At 47.2% G+C, this 22,352-nt stretch overlaps 1 protein-coding gene across 1 annotated transcript in view; it reads right to left on the reverse strand.

The window, feature by feature from the left end:
• Positions 1-1,173: 1,173 nt before the first annotated feature.
• Positions 1,174-22,352, reverse strand: part of LOC119375974 (N-acetylneuraminate 9-O-acetyltransferase) — an 84,741-nt gene continuing 63,562 nt past the window's right edge. Inside the window, exon 4 of the mRNA XM_037645986.2 lies at positions 1,174-1,495. Coding sequence (XP_037501914.1) covers positions 1,214-1,495 — 282 coding nt within the window. The 3' untranslated portion in view covers positions 1,174-1,213. The remainder of the gene's footprint in view (positions 1,496-22,352) is intronic.

Here is a 22,352-nt window from a genome sequence, read left to right on the forward strand (position 1 = left end):
TCTTCTGCTTGGTTGTGAGAGAGGGTACGAAGTATACCACACATGCAACAAGGTAGGCAGTTGCTGCCTTGGAGAAAACAACCCCGCTTGTTGTTGGCTCCAGCGACACCTTGTGTTGAAGAATTTTTCATAACTTCCTTGTGATCTAATGCGACAACAAAATATTTTGCAACACACAGTCGCCTTGATTTCTTTCTGTTGGATGAATACAGATACGCTTATGAACACTCGCTCATGCTCACTTACAAGCTTCGATGCGCGCCTGCTGCAGCCAAGTGACACCATTTTGTTCACAGGGCCAAGAAAACACAAAATCAACACCAGAAGACTAGAAACGGCAAAAAAATTTGCAGTGGCTTAGCTCGGCTATGCCAGGATATACGTAGCGTTAGCAAAGGTTCGGCTGATTATTCTTAGCTTTCCAGATTGTCTAGGATTTATTAGCCTCCTTCTGTTCATTCTTCGTACGCTGACCGCTAATTGCCAGGCAACTACTTCGGGATCCGATGAGATAAGTTTCTCGGCTCTTCTGTACCATCGAGCAGCATTTGCGCTCTCCTTGTCCATGGCGTTACCCACCTGCAAACGCCAGTCAGAGGCGCTATCAAGCGGCCCCAGCACAGTGTCAGACGGCGACTGCACAGCGAAGGCAAATAGCTGCGCGCGCGCCGGCACCACTGTGTCTATAGCTACGTCAGTCCTCTCGAATGCGGCGCAGACCAGCGGCGGCGAGCAGCGCGCGGCGGTGGTGGAGTCTGCGCGTACGCCCGCGCCAGCGTGTCTGCCGCGCCTACGACGGCACTCCTCCCGAACGCGCAGACGAGCAGCGGCAAGCCGCGCCTACGGTGTCGGAGAGCGCGTGAGATGCCAGCTCCGGTGACCTATCTGTGTGACATCAGTGATCCTCGCGCATGCACAGCACGGCTCATGACCCTCCACGCAAAATCGGTTCCGGCTAGGCAAGTGTAGCTAACGCTACAAAAACTAAATCCTTCACAGCATAAACTTTCTTACTTACAATGCAAGAGATGTTGAACATAAAAAAGAACAAGATAGGTATTACGTCACACTGCCTAAAGAAGGTTCGTGGACTAGATGCCTAGTAAAAAAAGTGACCACAGTCGGTCTGCAGCAGACTTGCCCCGAGTACTGATCCTAGGGCATGCCCCGAGTCAGGACTTACAGTGCATGCACAGCCGCCTGGTTGTAGGCATCAATGAGCTCGTTGGAGATGGCATGGCGCTGGGGCTGAGCCGGTCTGCCTGGACGGGGTCTTGCAGCATCCAGAGGACACGCGAGCCATTGGCAAGCCGTCAAGAAGGGGAACCAGCCGGCTCACATTGGCCGCATACTCAGCCAGCATGGCATCGCTTCCATTGCTCTGCTTGATGGCCCAAGTGCCACTGCCCAGCACAATGAGGGCAGGCCGCTGCCGCAGCCAGCGTGCTCCAGCTGAACGCAGCGAACCATCGACCAGCGGATGCCAGAGGAACTCCTGCAATGTGTTTAGAAATTATGGTGGGCATGCCCAAGGGAGTATAAAACACCTGAGGACACTTGGCCTTCAAGAATAGAACGTAACAGCATGATCGGGCTCGTCTTATCATTCGCTCGGCAGACTCGGCTTCTCAGTGGACACCTCAGGGAAGGAACATCTGTGTGGGTAACGTGGCAGCTTGAACTTCTCCTAGAATGTATGCCTACTGCAAATGCAGCTGCCCATTACACCTTCATAATGCAAATTGCAAAGTACCCACTACACATCCGCAAGGCAGTATGCACAGCTCCACACTGTGTTTGATGCTGATTACAGAGTGTGCTAAGGGTCACTTCGACCTCTCCTTTTATTCTGAAAAGGGAAGACTTGGCAAAATTTATCGATCAAAAAATTTTCTACAGAAAAATTCATCGAAAATAGCAGCGAAGAAATACTGCCATAATCACCGAGGGCCAGGCAGCCGTGGGAAGGTTCAAGAATGTTTTTAAATACATGTTTCTTGTTTTAACTGACATATGTTCGCTCCCAGATGGCACAAAGAGCGGCTCACTAGCTCTAGTGCCCACAAGGTGAGGACTAGAGGAAGCGGCTTCAATCGCCTTGCAGAATCATTACAAAGTTGTTCTCTACAGCTGCACCTTCATATGGTAAGATAAGCTGTATGGGCACCATGAGAAGCTGTTGAGTGGCAACAGCGGCTGCCTGACCGCGGCGTTTCAGCGTGGAATGATGCGGTGGCGCTGGCAATCTTCCCGGGCCGATGGCTGTCAGACGTTCCGTGTACGTGTTGGTACCTCTCCGTTGTGCCCAAGATCTTTACCTCCTCTTTTTCATAAATGCAGATAAAGATTATTTGACATTATTGTTACTGAAGTTGCTGCTGACCGCACTGCAGCTCGAAGTAGCATAGCACATTATACAGTATAACGAGCACGTTTTTTTCCATATTTTACAGTGTACACTTCTTACACGAGAAACCAGCTGGCCAGTAAACACCAGAAGCCCCACAAAAGGATATGCTGCACACAAAACGAAGAACTCTTGGCCCGTTCCATGTAAACACCAAAGCTGGACTCAAATAAAGGGCACGTTGCTTGTGGCTGCGTGCACACACGACAAAAAAGCAGGCTTTATTGACATTGTTTGAACAACAGCAGAGTTTTTCCAAACCTCCCTTTGATTTTGAAATGGGATAGATTCAGTGTTGTAAGACCCACAAAAAGCAAATACGTAATACTGCAGAAGAATGTCTTCAGTCAAACATAGTAGTGGAAGATTTTGAGAGTTTAAAAAATGCAACACCACGACAAAGCAGAGTCGTAACTGTAGTGCTAATAATAACTAATAACATAAAAAATACAAGGTTGCATATTTATAAAAAACACATTCAATGAGGAAATTGTAAAAAGCCTAAAATTATAGAGCCAGGATCAAAAGATAACAAACAAACTAAAGTGGCTGCTGGGCGACGACATGTTGGAGGGAAACAGCGCGAAAGACCAAAGACCAGGCAGAGAAAGAGCGCTGTTGTTGGTGTCCTTCTCTACCTGGTCTTTCGTCTTTCACGCTGTTTCCCTCCAACATAAAAAAACAGAAGGACAGAGTTAGGTTGTCTTTCCAACATGCATTTAAATAAAAAAAGATGTTATGGTTGTAAAATCGTTTGAAGGGACACTAAAGTAGAACAATGAATTGGCTTAGATCGATGAATTGTGCTCTAAAAACCCTAATGCTGCTAAATTTACCATCCCAAGTTTATTAATACAAAAAGATTCAACATCAAAGTTTTATTTTGAGATTTCGCGTCAGGAATTTGCACGTTCTCTCGCTCACAAGTCTTCTTGAAAAAATTGTTTTTCTTCTTGGTGTACCTTCAAAAAAATTAAGAGTGCAAAAAAATGCACGAAAATTACATCCTTTTTACGCCACTGTAACAATTTATAGCCTACTCAATTTCAGGTGCTGCTGTGCACTTCGTTTCTCATCCCGCAACTTGTTCAAACCCTGACCTGAAAATGCACACGTGCGGCCACATAAAAGCTTAGCAGTTAATGGCTTGCAATGTTCATTGCAGCCAACACCCCCAATGCTTCTCCTGCTGATTACTGCCAAGATGCTTCTGTGTAAGTCACTCACTAAAACAACCAGTGAAAATGTCTTCAAGTTCACTAATAAAAACGAAAAGTTTCAGTGAAGGGTACAGAAGACCACCGAAATCACAAGATTTTGTGAAAACAGCAGCATTTAGGGATTGGCCATATGATGCAGGCAGCAGAAGCTCATTCATGCATGCACTGCACTTTGTTTGGAGCACACATTTTCTAGCAACATAGCCTGCCACATAGTACGTAAGCCTCGAGTCGCTATGCTGAATGACGTATGGGTGGTCTGGTGCAGTCAAAAAGCTGCTATGAAGCGAACCACAGTTTTGTTTTGGGTCTACGGCCGGAGTTTCCATTCAAATGCAGGCGGTTGGGCAAGATCATCGGGACTGCATCAGGGGCAAGTGTCGACGTTCCCCTAGGAATTCGGACTTCAACACCATTGATAATATGCACGTAGTCTCTCACGAAATGCGATTCGAAATGTAACTCGCACACAGCACAATCGGCGTCAAGCGGTTTGTCAAGCCGATGGAGGTTCCACTCCCAAGGAAGTCGTCGTTCTTCATCTTTCGGGGCCTTAAAAAGGGATAACTTGCAAGTTGCACATGTTATCCAGTTGCAGCCTGGCGCGTAACAATGGTTGAAACGCTGTTTTTATGTCATTTCACAACCGAAACAGAGACGCCGCTGAGCAAACCAAGTGGGAAAAGTGGGTGATGGCAGCGCCGCCGCTACTTTCGCCGCAAAGTTGGGGATGGGGAAAGCAAGGGGGAGCATTTTGGTCACGCAACTTAAAAGTTCCAGTACACTCTAACCATGATTAGCCTCAATGTTATTCCTTCTTTAAATTTCTCTCGGTATGTGTACAACTTGCAACCATGCAAAAGATAGCAAAGGTTATGCTGTACCATCTGCTAAATGCAAGAACTTATCAGCAGCCTTTTTACTGCAATGCAGCAATAATGACCATTTTCTGCATGCAGGAAAGAACACTGAACATGGAGCAAGAGAGAGCTCTCGATGCCTATGGGACTTCTCATACAGATGGCATCAAAACTTGTTACTTTTACCAATGCATAAGAGCCAGATGCTCTGTTGCAGGTTGGACTATCGGCGAAACAACCATGGTTGTGATGCAGCTCAGATGGCACCAGTGACTTGATTCATTCGTCGAGATCAAGTCTCAATCTTCACTACGGGACGTTGATCCCGTCAATCACTTTGTCCCATACATCCACTACGTTAATGGGCTCTAAAGAACACTGTACATATCAACTAGGCTTTCTTTTTTGTATACACGAGCAAACAATGTCTCTGCCCTCCACTAGAGGCGTAGCTCAGCAACAAGACACACAGACGTCAACAAATGCTTTATCATGTCTATATGTATGCAAGTCACCTTTAAGAAAACATTTTTTTTACAAAGCTAGCACTTGGTTTTAGACATGCTGTTGTTGCCTCTTCATGAATCAGCCCAGCGAGTTCACCTCTGCATCTCAACACAACCAAGCAGTTGTGAAAACAACGGCTGACGACACATGTTCTGCAACGCAGCATCTTTTCTTTAGGTTGGTTCTATGTTTAGACACCGTTCCACCCGAGATGAACACACTACGATAATTCCTACAGAAGCAAAAATGGTACGTTTCAAACTAAGTGTGTGAGCAAGCCTTCGCTAGCTCTGTCAAAAGAAAACCTTTTTATGTGACACAGGTCCTGCATGGCCTGTAACTTTCTCGTTAGTGTAATGCATGCATAAATAGGTACAGCTGTTTCCAAAAGCCCTTGCTGAAGTTGGGGCTTGTGGTGTCCAATGTGGATGTGGCCTCCATTTCCTGAGTGACCTGTGAGTGGTGGTTGTGGTGGGCTTTCATTTTCGAGATCATTAACCCCTTAACTGCTCTAGCGTTCAGGACAAGAGGCACTCTTCTACAGCTTAGAATGCGTGTAGTCCACCAGATGGCAGCATTTACTTGACAATTTATTTTTTTCCTGCGGAAAGAGCGCGGCTGTTGTATGAAAAGATTAATTGCGGTGGCGGCCACCCATGCATAGCTGGCTCGTCAACACGAAAAAGAAGCTTTCCATTTTCGTCATCTTCTTCAAGTGATGATGATTCGGATACAGATGTTTATCTTGTGTCCGGGAGTGAAGACAGCGAGGGCGGTGAACTGAGCATCTCTCCGGTGATGATGAAAACAGCTCGGAAGCGAACATCGCGAGTGCTCGCCAGTGGATCCTGCGTGATGCGGAAAATCCTGCTGTGAAGCCTCCTCGCTTCCCATTCTTGGCCATTCCAGACAAGACTTTCAACTTGTCATCGCCAGATGACCTTATGGAATATATTCAGCAGTTTCTTCAAAAGTGCTTCATTTGCTCTCGGAAGCGAGGAGAAAACGGGAAAAAGTTGAGAAAGGAAACTCGCTTTTAGTGCAGGAGCTGCAACAGGCTCCCTTGCGTTATTCCGTGTTTTGATTTGACTAAGTATGTGGTACAAATATTTTTTCAACATCGACTAGCTACTTTTAAAGACGATAGTCTTTCTTGGGGAACTTAAACGCAGAAATTTTGGTCTGTCCTTCTGTCTGTCTTTCTGTTTGTCGGCACGTCCCTCGATTCAGCCACTCGGCCAAAGTTGAACCACTTGCCCAAGGGCCAGCCGTCTTGAACTGGTACAGCTGTTCATACTTGTGAACGTTGTCGATCAAAAGTAAATATCATGCATATCTGAGGTGCAACATCACTAGGTAAGTAGTTAGGTGGCGTGTTCCTTTAATAGAAAATGCACACATACGTAATTTTAAGGACCCTAGTTTCTTAAGCTGCGCTGAAAATGCATAAGAATGGAAGCTTGAGCGAGTTGGTATGCGTTCATCTTTGTTGAAACAGCGCTCACTAGATGACGACGAAGTAAAAGAAGGCACAGGACAGGCGCTGCCTGTCCCGTGCCTTCTTTTACTTCGTCGTCGTCTAGTGAGCGCTGTTTCAACAAAGCTGAAAATGCGACTGCGCTGAAATTTGCCTTCCTCCGTGCCCTTCGCACGAGCTCATTGTTGTGTTTCGGTTTCGGTTCTGTATTGCACTGTACGAATGCCATGGGTTGGTGTTGAAAAACTTTACTTTTGAGAAGGCCAAGAAGGTGAAAAACAAAATATTTAAAAAATGAAAAAGCAGCGTTGTGGCGGCGTTCAGGCTGCCGGTTGTGGGCGCCGCTCTGGCGTTCCTGTTTTACCCAGGCGACGTGTAAATAAAAGAGTGTGTGGAGAGTACTCGTTGAGTGCGGACGTTTCTCTGCTTCAGCACTTCGCGCCAAACCGCGTTTTCGGGCTGGCTGGCGTCCCCGCCGGTCGCGTTGGTCACCGCCGGTCTTCGCCTGCCTGCGCCGGGACTACCAGCACGCAACACAGCACTCATGTTTCCCGACGTATTGCCAGATCGCGTCCATATCTCACACAGCGCCTCTTCTATCGTCTTTACACGACATTTGCAGCGAAGCACGCAGATACGCGGCCAATTTTTTTAGTACAATCACATTCGAAATCAACAATAAAAAAAAATAGGCACTTTTGGTTGGGAAATTTTCAAAAAATAAAGCAGTTAAGGGGTTAAAGGGACACTAAAGAGAAACAATGAATTGGTTTAGATTGATAAAGTGTGCTCGAGAACTCGTGTAGTTTATTTCACCACCATAGGTTTATTATTGGGGAGAAAACCAAGTTCAAAGTTTCATTTTTAAATTTCGCACCGAACTTTGTAATTCGTGACGTAGAAGATTTCAAAGAGCATTTAACGTGTTTTGGCGCCACTGGCTCGACGAAGTTTCCACAAACTCATTATGTGAAGTCTCTGGCCCCCAGAGGACAATGTACTTCGATTTAACCGATTAAGAACTACGTAGGCCCAAGCAGGCACCGTCAAAAATATGTGACGTCACGGTAAATGGTGCGGGAATTCCAAGGTGGCGTTGCCACCTGTATCTTCCTTTTGCACGTTTTCTCGCTTATTAAGCGTCTTCTCGCAGCAAGCGTGGTGTTTTTGGTATCGTGGAAGACTACTTTACTAATGCGAGAAAAATCGTTTCAATGTCCCTTTAACTTGAGATGTTACCATGTCAGTGGAGGAGATGCAGGCTGGAGCGTGGTGGCTGACTGGTTTTAACCATGTAGCTGTTGGCGATTATCCTTGTAGTATTAGCTACATCCCACATCCTTCCCGAAGGCTTGCTTTGTTTGCACCTCGTCTGTGTACAATTGTACACACTGCCGCTGAAGGGGATCAAAGTTATGCTTTCTTAATGGGCAGCGTACGTGATGAGATGTTTGACGTCACTCTTTCCTGCCACTGCGCATGCTTTCCAGCTTTCCCTGCCCATAAACAGTTGGCACTCTGTCGTCTAAGCATTAGGCCAGAAATACATACAATTTATTCATTTTAGACGCTGTCTGAGGCAGGAATGAATGGAAGATTGCCGGGCAACTTGTCCTTCGATGTCGTGGTAATATATAAAAGGTGGCGAGAGAAGGTCAGTTTTTGGATTAGTAAAATGACTTTGCAAGAGACAACTGAGTGAGCTTCCTTCTCCATCGTGGCTAGTTTGATGGTGGATATACTTGCGCAGCGCAAATAACTGCATCTTGAGAAACATGAGGACTCCTGATAATTCAAACAAATCTTACATTTCTGGCTGGTTCGCTATGTTTTCAATATATTTTAAAGCCGCTTAATTCAAACTGCATCAGTGCATAAATTCGGCAGGCAGAAACCACTGTATCAACCAATGACAAAGGGCTCCAGCAGCAACAACAGAAGAACATGGAATTAATTTAATGAGAACTAACAGACAATAACGCCAAGGAAAGTATAGGGGGTGTTATCTGTAGTATTTATAATATAAATGTGAAGAAAGTAAAGTGGACGAAAAGATAACTTGCTGCCCGCAGGGACCGAACCTGCGACCTTCGAATAACGCGTCCGATGCTCTACCACTGAGCTACGGCGGCGGTCATCCTCCCGTCCACTTTATGGGGTATATATGTGCATTTAAACCTTGGAGTGTTAGTCAGCGCAAATCGCAGCCATGGTGCAAGTGTGGAACACTCTTTTTCTGCCTTTCTGGTGTCACGTAGCACGTGATCTTTTTACGAGCTGGCAGCTGACCAATAATCCCTCGCATACTACCTGAAGGCATCAAGTCTGCCAGTACGAGACCCTTGCTATGAATGAAGGAAAGAAGGTGACTCTTAAGGATGACCGCCATCATGGTTCAAAGGTTCCGTTTTCGCCGAACTGCGCTTCGCCCGGCGCCCTGCTTCGCTCACGCGGTCGTGTCTCGGTGGTAGTTTCGGGATCGCGTACTGCCACGTGTGTTTTGCGCGCTCGTGAAAGTCGCTCTGACAGAAAGTTCGACAAAATGCCGCATGCAATGACGCCGGCACTACGAGCCCTCAGCAGCATACCGCGTTCATCGGGGCTCAAGTCGCTGAATTGGAGCCCAGCGTCGCGAGCCAATGTCTCGTCAAGTTCTCCGTCCACATCCATTGCGGCGATTGCAGCAAGCTTCGATGGCTTCGATGGCTGTTGTTGCTGCTGTGGGTCCCGCTACTTTCGCTCTGCTGCTACTAGTGTCGGCAGCCGCGCAGTAAAGGCGGGCATCGTTGGGCATGGCAGCAGTGACATATGAAAGTCTGATTTCAGGCGGGTGATTTGAAGTGCGCTAACGCGATGCGGACCACTAAAACGTGATTTCATTTCAAAATAAGCAATTCCTTGGCATAAAAGTAGCACTACGAGGTTTCTGGACCGCTATTTCAACAATCAACGTCGACTTAATATTTGCCTTTAGTGTCCCTTTAAAAAACGAGATGTTCAAAATTAATCTAGGTGGCGTGCCTTGCATTTATGTCATACAATTTCATGCAAAACCTCATTTTTTTTACTTGCTTTCATCACACAAACCATACAGGCTCAACATCCTCGAAAACACGGGAAGTGATACTGAACGTAACACTACAGACCGGCACAGCCAAATTAACCGAGTGGCGAAAAGTGAAGGAAGCCCAAGAACAGGACGAAGACACAATCACGAACTTGGCAGACTGGTACAATGAACAGTGGCCACAGACCGCATCACAAATACCCATGATCAGAAACCTCAGCGACAAGACCATCTCCATGCTCACGACCTTTACAAACCAACGCTGGGAACAAGGCACGGCACCAGAGATGTGGAAAAAACGCACGAATAATCATGATCTCCAAACCAGGCAAGAAACTGGCAACTGAAAACCTTGGACCCACTTCGCTTACATCCTGCTGCAGCAAGGTGCATGAGAGAACCATAAACACTAGACTACAGAAGCACTTGGAAGATAACAAGCACCTGCTGGACACCATGTTCAGTTTCCGCACTGGCCTGTCCTCGCAAGACGTATTACTCCAAATCAAGGATGAGATTCTTAGCAATGCTCTCCGCAACGGTGAACTCGTCCTCTTATACCCCTGTCACACGGCAATATAATGTCATTTACAGCTAATGTCATTCGCTTGTAATGTCACTTGTTTGCTGTCACACGGGAAGCTAATGCCATTTGATGAAAACGACATTTCCTGTCGAACGAGTTCATGAAACACATTCGATTTCAGACCGAATGCGTAGTCTCGATGCCAGGAACCTTTTAGGGAGATGATTGTTGACTTATGGATACGTAACTTTTGTACTTCGTGAATATCTTATTCTTTACTAGATTAACTTATTACTGGTTTGATGACGTAACAGCACGCGCGAAAGTTTCTAAACGAAAGCTACTCTAAACTACAGCGGCTGGACGCTGGCCATGTTTCATTTGTGCTCTCTTGTTGTTGCCTGGATCGCGGATCTTGATCTCCGATTGCACGTGCTTTGGTGATCAAGGTGGTGACTACACGAATTAGATGCCGCCTTCTCATTTCTGCAGACGGGGTCAGTCGTGCTCCCACACTTCAGTTCACTGTTCCCACGCCCGGTCGCACATATCGTTGGCCATGTTGGTTTTCGCTTGGTTCTTGGCTTGACGTTGTTTGTGTCATGTAGCTGTGGCAAGTTGTGTAAAACGGCAACGTTTATTTCTTGGAGCAGCTTTTTAGTCATAGAAAATTACTTTCGAGGATACACGCACGTTAGATGCAAGTTTTAATAGATTTTTATTTCTCCCAAAGTCAAGGCTCAGGAGAGTTAAGGTCATGGTCACCATTTTAAAATGATATTTGTTTTCGTAGTGTGACAGCAGGCAGGTGACATTACGTTCACCTAATGTCATTAGTTGTAAATGACGTTAGAGTTGCCGTGTGACAGGGGTATTAGCAATCGACATAAAAGGGGCTTTCGACAACATCAGCCCCTGAGGAATCCTGGAGGGGCTTGCCAACACCAACTGTGGCAAAAGAACATACAAGTACGTTCAGAGCTTCCTAAGCCACCACACGGCAGAGCTGAATATCTGAGAGCTCAGACTCCAGCATACCAACCACCCAACAAGGGCACACCGCAAGGAGCTGTAGTCTCACCCACGCTCTTCAACAAATCATGGTGAGTGGGCGAAGCTCTGGGTACCGTATGTGTGAGTAACCGTACATTACCGGAGTGTTGCCCCATATAATGTAAACTGAGTGACATAAAGAGTCGACGACAAAGCTCAGGTGCATAATGTCTACGTTGAAGTCGCCGACTAGTGTAAAGGATTTGTGCTTGTAGGTGTTTTTATTGTTCTGTTACAATTATGAATGATGTTCGTCCATTGTAAACCTTTTTTTTTTATTCGCATACACACATATGTTTCGACTATAGCAATGGTTTTCTATATACCGTGACAGCGGCCAGTGAGAGTTCACGACAAAGCTAGGTCTTAAGGTCGATAATGTCTACGTTGAAGTCGCCGACTAGTATAAAGGGTTTGTGCTTGCAGGTGTTTTATATTGTTTTGTCACAATTATAATTGATATTAGTCTATTGTTAAACCAATTGTTAAAACCACGCATCTCCACGAAGTGAATCATGACGAGTGGGCGAGTGGTGTGTAAGCACGGCAACGGATGCCACACGGACGGACATGCCTCGGCCTTAAGGTGCTTCGCCCCTAAAAACGGCAGAAAGTAGAAGGCCTCCACCATGCCTTCTACGCAGACAACATGACACTCTGAACCACAACAGGATCACTCGCTGAAAAGGAAGAGCGTCTGGAAACTGCAGCTCACATCACCAAAGAACACTGCAGCATAGGGAGAGCAAGGGCCCACTACATTCAGAAAACGTATAGATTTCAAACTACGGCCCATTTTACGAACGCCACCTTGTATGGGACGACTAAGGGCGCAGTGGCAGTGGTTTGCGACCGCCGAGCCATGTTACCTTTGGTGCAGTGACCCGCCCCAGCCACAGAGTTTCCTAAAATTACCTAGAGGGAACTCTGGCGCTGCGATCGTTCAGCCACCATGGGAATGATGGGTAGTACACGGAGCTGCCTAATCTTTGTACTTTCGGCTTCGAACGCACTTGTGGCTTTGTTTATTGCTGTGTTTTGGCGTTCGTTTCGGATAAAAGAATGGACCACTGTGAACTCCGTGACCAGATTAGAATTGGTGAGCCTAAGTAGTGAAGTGGAACTGGTGACTTTTGCTGAACTTCGTCTTGCGACAAAGCGGATGCGGGCGACACGGAGCCAAACAGAGCCAAAAGAAGAAGTTTAGACAAATCCGTGTACTACCCATCATTCCCATGCTGGCTGAAGTGACAAGCGTTGCAGCTCCCATAGACACTAGCGCCAGAGTTCCCTCTAGTGTATCTATATGAAACTCTATGGCCCCTGCAAGACCATGGAAGCCTAAGAGCTGGTCATTGCACTAGCCATCCGAAGGCCAGCAAGCAAACAGGCCGCTGACGATACTCACGGACTGCCGGCCTGCAGGAACTTCCTACAGGGCAGAATCAGTGTGCCTGCTGCACAAGTCCTTGCACAAATGTCAAGGGAAGACAAGGAGGACTACAGCCCCCAGACCACCACATGGACACCAGGACATGCTGTCATCACGAGTAACCTGCACGCTGAAAGAGCAGCTCGAGGCTTTGTACACAACCGAGCGCTCCTTACATTGACTGCAGAGGACCCGGAACCAGTCCACAATACTGCCACAATACTGAATTACCACAGAGGATGTCGCCTGCAGTATCCACCACCTCATCAAAAGCTTAAGTTGGAGGAGGCCACTGCCTGGCGTAGACTCCACACAGGCACCTACATACATTACATCGCATGCACCCCACAGCCACGGCCGCTGGATGAAAAAGCGCACGGCTACGGCCTGCCGCGTTCTCCGAAACCGGCGTGACTGGGTTAGTTTCCCGGACCACCGCCACGGCGCCACGGGGGGGGGAAGGGGGGGGTGTTCGCAGACACTTGCGGGATCACATGCGTGGCGCGCTTGCGGCAGTTATGCTTGAGCGCCTTTATGTGACGCCCGAAATCTTTTAAAATCCATTTAGCGTGTACACTGTTAATTACCGATCTTTCTTGTACATACTTGCAGCTCTTGGGAATTTTCGGTCTTGCCTTGCCCAAGATGCAACTTCGCGCACCGATCACTTTTTGCGGACGTAATCGCGGGCATATTTTTCTGGTATCCTAGAACACCACAATTAACCAACCTGGAGGCGCTACACCTTTTCTAATGCATCAAAATTCTTTATTTTGGCTCTGAGTATGTTGCTTCAGATTTAATCATTTCATTTCGAAAAAGTGATCTCAAAAATTGCAGCGGCCACTGTTTATTTTACACAAAATAAGATAAACTTTTTCCTTCCTCCGAACATGTTTATAGTACACATACGATATGGTGTCACATGCAACTGCCATGAAATAATGCTTATCATGTGTGCGACCATCTCATAAAAGGAGGTTCGAGCCCTTTGAAATTTCAGTGACTGTATACCTTCAATAGCAACAATTGGGCGAGCTGTTATGGATTATTAATATGAAAACGGTCAGACGGAAAGTGTGATGAAAAGGCTGAAAAACACGAACACAACTGCTTGCATTCCTGCACTTTTCAGTATTTTTGTCTCTTCCCGTCACGCCGTTTTCATGATAATGTAACGAGTTCAACAGTGAACATAAAATCTGGACAAAATGTGAGAAGTTATTTATTCATTATCAATTCAGGGCTCATCCCTGCTGGCTGCAAATGGCGGCTGGTTGCAAACGTTGCTGAAATCCAGCGGCTGTGACACCACCTTCCCATTTTCTCTTATCTCTCATTTTTTTCTAGTTCCCACCTTTTAGCCCGCGGCATCTTTGTCACCGGTTCCGGTTGTTTCCGAACACTGTCGCGTTTCGGTGGCGTGCGTTGCCCCGCAATGCCATATGGTGCTGATGTTGGTTGCCGTGAAAAGCACATGTATCCCTTTCATTCAGAGTTGGGTTGTCTGTAACTTGCGGAACGGGGCACAGACTCAAAACCTCAGCAAATATGCGGGGACAAAAAAAGTGCAGAAAAGCGGCTGGTGGCGATGACAAGATTTCATTTCAACAAATATACATGGCAGCCAACACACACGTTGCGAGCCACTCACAGGGACAAGTTAAGGTGGGTCGCTTTAGAAAGCTATATGGTAAACAACAACAAAAAGGGGAGGGGGAGCAGGGGTAAACGCTTTCCTAATACTCCTTTTCTGTTTTCTCATCGTTTATTTGTTTACTAGTGTTTTGTTATGGCCTCCAGCTTGGGGGCCCGAATTTTGGCTTCCCTGTCTAGTTCCAGTCTGTGCAGACCATAAAACCTTTCGTTTTGGCCTTTTGTATGATAGCCACTGTACAGGCACTGACGTAATCCGTCGTTACACAACAACGTGCTTGTCTTCTGACAGGCTCCGTCATGTGTTCTGTTCATCTATTATTGTTTATATTTTCTATAGGGGAACCCACGCTCTGGGAGGCGCTCTGCGGTGCCGGGCGCTGTCAGTCAATGTGGGGAGAAAACTCAGTTACTCGAGTGTTGACCCCTCCGCTGTCCCCTTCAAGCAATGCCTTGAAAACGCATTGCTTTGCTTGCAAGCTGCACGCGTTCTGCACGTGTTTTGAGAATTTCGCGAACGCGCGCGATTACGTGTACACGCTTCTGTCCGCTGGCAGCAATTTGGTGAAGGTTCAGTGTCTGCTCAGCCATGTAGCAGATGCAGCGCAAGTGATGGGCAGACTACGCCGGGCTCGTCTGAGCGAAGGGCATTTTGCAAGTGAAGGACGACGCTGTTTACAACGTGGAGTTAGCACAATGTTCTGTACGTTCATAATTATATACCTGTTTTATTTGGTTTGCTGTGTGTACTACGCACTCTCTATGTTTGTTACTGGATGCATGAGTAAGGCTGCTTCTTGTGCTTTAGGTTAAGCGGCCCTGGCCCTGTGACTGCCATTAGTTGGGATACCTTAATTTACTAGCAACCATTCGAGTTATCGTGCGGTACACAACACTCCAAAAATAAATGGTCTATTTTGGCCTTCTTTCTTTCCCGCAACAAAAATTGACGTCCATCTCGCGTGTCCTTCCTTGCATTATCGCCGTTCTCATAGCCGGTACTCCAAGTTCACGAACAGCATGCGTACTATCAACGCGACATAGCATTATTAATAGGGAAACGACGAGCGCCCAGCTTTCAGAAACACTTTTTTTGTGTGCAATCTGCGGGGGAAGAGCCAATTGCTGTCAAGGCATTTTATCTTGGTCACTATCGAAAATGCACCGTGCTGTACGGGCTGTACCTGCACACTCAGTAACAACTAGTTCACTGCATCTGCCAAAAAAAACCAATGGACATGCAAACGGCTAATGCTTTTTTTTCTTTTTCGTAGTTGTCGTGGTCGTGCCCACTCAAGCATGAGCTTCGCATCCATGCCCGTTGTCTGCTTTTTTTCGTGCCATCTGTTTGGGAATCGGTAGAATTTCACTGGTGGAGCCGACCCCGTCGTGTTTGCATGGCCATTGTGACAGTTGACGACGCAGCAACTGTTCCCCCTTTCTGTCGGGGTGGCATCGTGGAACGAGGGCATATCACGTGCAGCACACACTTCGCAAATGCGTTGGAGCCAAAGGGAGCGGAAGGGTCGTAACACCACGGCCGGTCTGGAGGCACGCGCTCGCTCCTTTCCTTACGGCCTGAGAAGTCGCGGGAGTACAATGGAACTTTTCTATACCCTCACGACGCCGCGCTCCGCGTGAAGGCGTCGCGAGCCAACCCCCCAAACCGCGTTGCGCCGCTTGCGCTTCGTATTGTAAACCAGCTGTGCCCGGCCAATTTCTCGTGCTAATTACTTCTTCCGGTTGTAGGAAGCGGTGAAGGAAGTACAGGTGTGTGTGGAGACAGCAGGGCCGCACCCAGGAAGTTTTTTCGGGGGTGTTTGTGTAGAACGGCAAACTTTGGCAACTGGTGGCACAGCAAGCGGCGACACGTTCCGCGTTTCTTTCAAAGATGAAACGCTTTGAAATCGCGATTATGATGATAAGATGAATCGTGCTGCTTTATTCTGCACGGCTTCCCTTAGAAGTTAGGGTTATCCGGTGGGGATGCCAAATAACTGATGCATGAAGTTACTTCATGAAGCCTGGGATCGTCGACGGTTGCGTCATTCGGGAAAGTGCTTGCTGCCATAGGCACCGCACTTGGATATACGTGTCGCAGTCAGTTTCCCCGACCAACTTTTCGTATTCGTAGCCTGCCTGCTTTTGCGAAGCGACCTTCGTGTGTGCTTGGTGTTCTGGTGCAGCGTTCGCACATCGCGCACATGGTGTACTGTTCTGTGCCATTTTGTAGTCGCGGTCTGGAAAGACTGCCGGCGTGTCATTTCACCAATTCCCTGCTGATGAGGAACAATGTATTATGATTATATTATTATTATTATTATTATTATTATTATTATTATTATTATTATTATTCCTGCTACTGGGATTGCAACTCAGCTACTTGCGAAGAAAACAGGCCTGTCCCCATTCTGCAAGCGACATTTCCCCTTTCTGAACTATTTATTTCAATATTAAAGCACGAATTATATGCCCTCTACAAAAATGTGCATTTTGTTATTTTCAAGTACAGCGACGGCTGGCATGTGCATTTCAAATAAATGTTTCCTAAAGCATTTTTTTCCCAAAGAATAAGTTTTGCATCATTTCTTACAACCCGGTCGGTGACGGATCATGCGGCCGAGCCTTCCGAGTGTGACGCACGATCGCACGTGCGCGCCAAATGCAGTATTCATCCTCTTACTACTCTCGAAGCTACAGAAAACTAAAAAAAGAGGCTATGTTATAACCGCATCAATGCTCTGCCGAGCAACAGAAGCGGGCATATGAGCGGCTTGCGCCAAACTCTTTTGAAAAGCGGGATTAACAGAGTCATCATATATACTTGCTACCATGGTTTCTATGAATTTAGTACCATGCATACCACGTAGAGTAACTTCAGAAAGGGCCACGGTAAGTCTGAAGCCAAGCACTCGCTGCGCGCGCTAGCCTCCGCAACGGCCGAGGAGCAGGTTGGCTCGGAGTGCCCCCACGAAGTTGCAGCCATAGGTAGAAATAGCCCCAGTACGCAGGCCGTAAGGAGCGAGCGCACGCCTCCAGACCGGCCGTGGTAACACGCTACTAGTGTATGCTTTTTCGGGCAGGGGAATGGCAGGCGCTGGCCGTCGGCGGGCAAACTTGAGCGGGTCTCCCCTATTATATATTGTCTACAAAGGCACTCGTGCTCGCTCCAACAAAAAGCACGCACTCGACTGTCCTATACAGCAGCCGTGGTTCTGCGTGCTACTACAGTATACTTGTGCAAATATGAAAACGTGGTTGTCAGTTGACCCGGCCGTCTCGAAAAAAACTGGGCATGCATGAAAAAAAATATTATATATATATATATATATCATATATATATATATATATATATATTGTTGATCCCCCGCCATTTCGTGGTTTTGTTTCTTGAGTTAAAGGAGCACTGACATCAAACTTTACGCGTGTCAAGATTTTGTGCATCCACGAGTAGTCCTCTACCCCATAGTAGCGATCGCGACCGAAAATGCAACTGAGGGACGAATAGCTATCTGTTTTATTGATTTATATCACCGGTATCTAAGCACGATTCAAAACGGCCTGAAGCCCGCCATTTTTTAGCGCTGGCAGCACTACCCTCGCGGTCAACTCCAGAACACGCCCAGTTTACCACTGGTCCACAGAAAGGAGTGACGTGAGGATCAGCTGCTCAGCTAACATTTCGTCTGCTAGGCGCGCACGTTCAGTCATGCCTTGTCACCAGTGTCACCATCGTCACCGTCGTCGCCGTCAAAAGTATCGACTTGTGTTGAAGACGACATTCTGGAACTTAGAATCACCCGCGATACGCGACGTCGCAAATCATTTTCGCCTCGACCCTTTGCAAAACAGCGATTCAGAAATAGACGCCGTTCCAAGCAGCAACGAGGAGGTGCCCGGGGACGCACGCTTGGGCAATACTCGCTGGTGTGTCTCAATTAGCTATATCAGAGAATTTTAGTGTGCACGGCATTCCGGTATATGCAAAGGGGTCTATGGAATATCGGCATAGAGAATGCACACCAGCAGAGAAATCGAATACGATAGGTTTCTACAATAACAATTCGGCATTTGCGCTTGCCAGGTTCTTCTTTGCGCCGCCAGATGGCCCCACCTATCCGGCCTCTCACGTTACGGCTGCAGTAACCCGGTATTATGCTAGCGCATGGAAGTCCGCGGACGAACTAACATTCACTATTAACGCTACATGCGTGTTACTTGTTAGCGATGTTATTTATCTATAGGCTACTCCACTTGATAGTTTGTGGTCGTGTTGGCGTGTACCATACTGGTAATGAAACGCCACGCACTTTCCGCTTTTTCCGCGCCTCGACAAGCAGGTCCGCGCTACGCAGCGGTTCCCCAACATGCTGGCACGTAGTCGCTCCGATTGATCGCACTCGCGCTGTGGAGCATACGACAAATTAGTCGATGCAACACCACGAATTGCAAGCATGGATCGGGACAGCAAGGAAAGCCACTGGCGTCGGCGCCACAATAAATACACTCAGATCGGCGACGTCACTGTTACTAGCGTATCGTCACGCAGGATGGTATTTGCGGAATGTATCACACCTTACACGTAGCACTAGTGTCGATGTCGCAGCGTGATCAATCTTCCGTGAGCTTTTGTACACTGTTTGCCCTCGAAATAAATATACTTCCACGCGACAGACGCCATTCAAATTTGGCCAAGAAGACCTATTGCATACCGAGCAATCGAATGAATGGCACATCTCGACTTTAAAATTTGATGTCAGTGCTCCTTAAGGAAAACTTCAGTTTGTGGCCTATGATTGTCAGCGTCATTCTTCGAGATATTAGTCACTTCCGGTAATCAGCCTTATATATACATCAATTTCATGACATTGCCCTGCTAAGAACTGTCAAGAAATTTGTAAGCCACTTCTAATGAATGTATACTTCCACAGCCTTTTCAACAAAGTTATGAGGAGCATCCAAAGCTGAATTACTTTTTGGCACAGTATCATGTATCAGACATCACGAAAAAGATTCAACGTATGTTTTTACATGCCCTTTCTGCATATAAAGAACATGAACGTGTATTGTCAGATGTTCAAATAAATACCTGTCCAAGCATTTTCAGCTAAGAAAACTGCAAAGGTGCTGAAGAAATGCCACGGAAATCAATATGTTAAAATAAACAAACGATGCATCATTACACGCACATAATATAACAACCACTTTTTCACAAATTCAGTGCCATATAATGTTGCAATCGCGCAATTGTGGAATATTCTTTCAGACACAAAGCCAAAAGTTAGTCTGGAAAAAAAAGAATGTCAGGAGCTCGGCACGTACACGGAAACTTAAGTGGCTATTTAAAGAGATTACGCAACGGACTCAACTGAATGCATGATATGTTATGACTGCGATAGATGAGATAGAAAAAACTGCCTAGAACAACTGAGTGAGATCGCTGTTGTGACCACCACCAACTAATTTGCTGCGGCTGCTGCCCCAACGGAGCCGGCACCCGTTCCCCGTCCCGCCCTGTCCGCCGCAGCGGCCGCAACTGCAACTAGGGCCGACACACGCTCTCCCATAGAAAGCCGCCCGACACGGCAGGCCGTACCGTGCGCTTTTTCATCGAACGGCCGTGCCACAGCCTACAGGGACCATGGTGTGGGGCCAGACCAACACTGTACCACATTACGTGGGAGTGCACACCTAGAACACCACAACATGAACACCGCAAGAGAGCAATGACACCAACAAAAGTCTACACACATTACATCGCATGCTCCCCAAAGCCTACAGGAACGAATGTCCATGGTGCGGGGCCACACCAACCCTGTACATTACGTGGAAGTGCATGCCACACGACCTAGAACACCACAATATGAACACCACAAGAGAGCAATGGGAGACACGAGAGAGCAAAGGCTGGCCCAGAGGGCAGCGAGGATGGCGAGAGCCTGCATAGCCCTATACTAGGGCCTTGACCTTCAGCAAAGCTCCTTCGGCGCAATCCACAAAGGCTGTGCCTGTTTTTGAAAAAAAGTTTGTCATCATCATCACCAACAATTACATACTGAATGAGGAAGAAAAGAAAACAAGACGGCGTGGCCTTGGTCTATCGCATGCCGAACGCTTCTTAACCCTTTGCGGTCCATTGTCGGCCCCTGGCCAACGCGGCTGCAGCGGTCCGTGGTCGGGCACTGGTGGATAATTTTTCGCAGCTGATTCACGCGCGTTTTCTCACTACATTATGCGCCATCTGTAAAAGAGTAAGTAAACTTCCTTTACTTCACCTCTGAGTCATTTAGTTTCGGAGCAGAACGAAGGGAAGGTGGAAAAATGTTTCAAACCGCAAAGAGTTAAAGTCACTTTCACTGCAGTACACTGGTGTCATGCGGGAGAGCGTCCTAAAATTAGGAAGGGGCTACCAGCTGTCCCGGGCGCGAGTTTGTAATATGCAGAGCGCTCAACGCATGGCAACGGCAGCGGCGCGCTATTGGCTGCGCGCACACAGGGACGCCGCTGCGGACTCCGCCTAGCAACGGCCGCCACGACGAGACGACGCGCTCTCCTTCTCGGGGTGCCTTTCGCGGGAATTTTAAACGGTGAACGCGGCCGCCAGGCCCCGTGGAATTTTCGTCGCCGCTTGTGAACTGCTACTGCTCTCGCGTTGACCGAAGACGCCGTCGTCGCCGTAGGGTTCGACTGCGCTTTGTGCATTTTGTTTTGTTATAACGGTGAACACGTTCGCCCATGAACATTTGTGTTGTTGCCACTGTCTTTTGTGCCTTGGCGCTGCAGCAAGATGCGATCGGCCGTTGTGTTCTACTGTGCGTTTACGCTTTTGTTCTTTTTTAACAGTGAACACGCTCGCCCTTGAATATCTGTGCTGTCTGCTGTGTCTTTTGAGCCCTCGCGTGTTGTCGCAAGATATAATCGTTGTTGTGTTGGACTGATTGCTTTTGTTTATTTTTTTAACGCTGAACACGCTTTCACGTGAATATATGTGTTGTCGCCAGTGTTTTTTGTGATCTCGCGCTGTCGCAAGACGTGATCACCGTGGGTTCGAGTGTGCCTTGTGTTTTCTTATTTTTTTTTCGCGGCTGATCTTGCCAACGCATTTCGCAGCCCTGCAACGCCGGTGTTGTACGGCTATGACCACGGAAAACAGCGCATGTGAGCCGTCGGCGCGCCGCACGATCGAATGCGTTGAAGACAATGACAGTTCATCGCCTGACGTTGACGTGGTTCGGGCGAACATCACTGATGAACAAGACGCCTGCAGCTGTGTAGAATATTACGGCTTGAAGACAAACACATCGTGGGTTGTAGACTTCGTGAAGTCAACAGCAAGGTGTGAAAGGTAATACAAAAATGGTGTTTCATAACTTCAAAAATAACTTGCGGCACCTTCCGTGGTAATTTAACTTCATGCTTTGGGGATAATGTCCAATGATCAGCCGTCTCAATTAGGTCGTATTATGTGTGCTCGTTCTACTGCCCTAATTGAATTTTGTGTGTATTTCTTTTTTAGTAAATTTGCAATGTCAATCTGGCTCCCAATCTCTGGCCGATGCAACCTTGGGTCGTTGCTCGTTATTGTTTGTAATTTAACTATATTCTGTCAGTCCAGGTGCTGGCAATTCTTTCGAACTGAGCTTCAGTCAATCCTTCTAAGGGGCTATGCACGCCCAGGTGCGTTAATGTCTCTATGCTGGTGCTTTCGGGCAGCCTAGGGCCTGCTTAAAAGCGTTCCTTACGAACATATTGATTTTGTCCTTTTCTGTCTTGTTCCATTTAAGCCTAAGAATGCTAGCCTCCTTCATCCCGTGATACTTGTTTGTGATTCTCCTGATCAGCCAGTTGCCTTAGTGACCTTAGACACTATTTTTATAAAAGTATTGCTGTTAGTTCGCTTTGACTCAATGTTGAGTACAAGGACCCTAACTTGTTCAATGATGGGGATGCCCCCCACGTTTTTCGCGCAAGTCTGTATCTCCTCGCACTCTCTCTCTTTGATGTATATCTTGGGCCACCTGCAGTTAAGTATGGGTCTGTAAAGGAGTTCTGATTTCTCTGGTGAAAATTAAAGCCTAGAGCCTGTGAGGTAGACTTCCACTTTATCTACCACTTCCTGTAACTTCTGTTCCATTTACCCATCACTG

The sequence above is a fragment of the Rhipicephalus sanguineus genome, unplaced genomic scaffold, assembly GCF_013339695.2.
Source record: "Rhipicephalus sanguineus isolate Rsan-2018 unplaced genomic scaffold, BIME_Rsan_1.4 Seq10518, whole genome shotgun sequence".
NCBI lineage: Eukaryota > Metazoa > Arthropoda > Arachnida > Ixodida > Ixodidae > Rhipicephalus > Rhipicephalus sanguineus.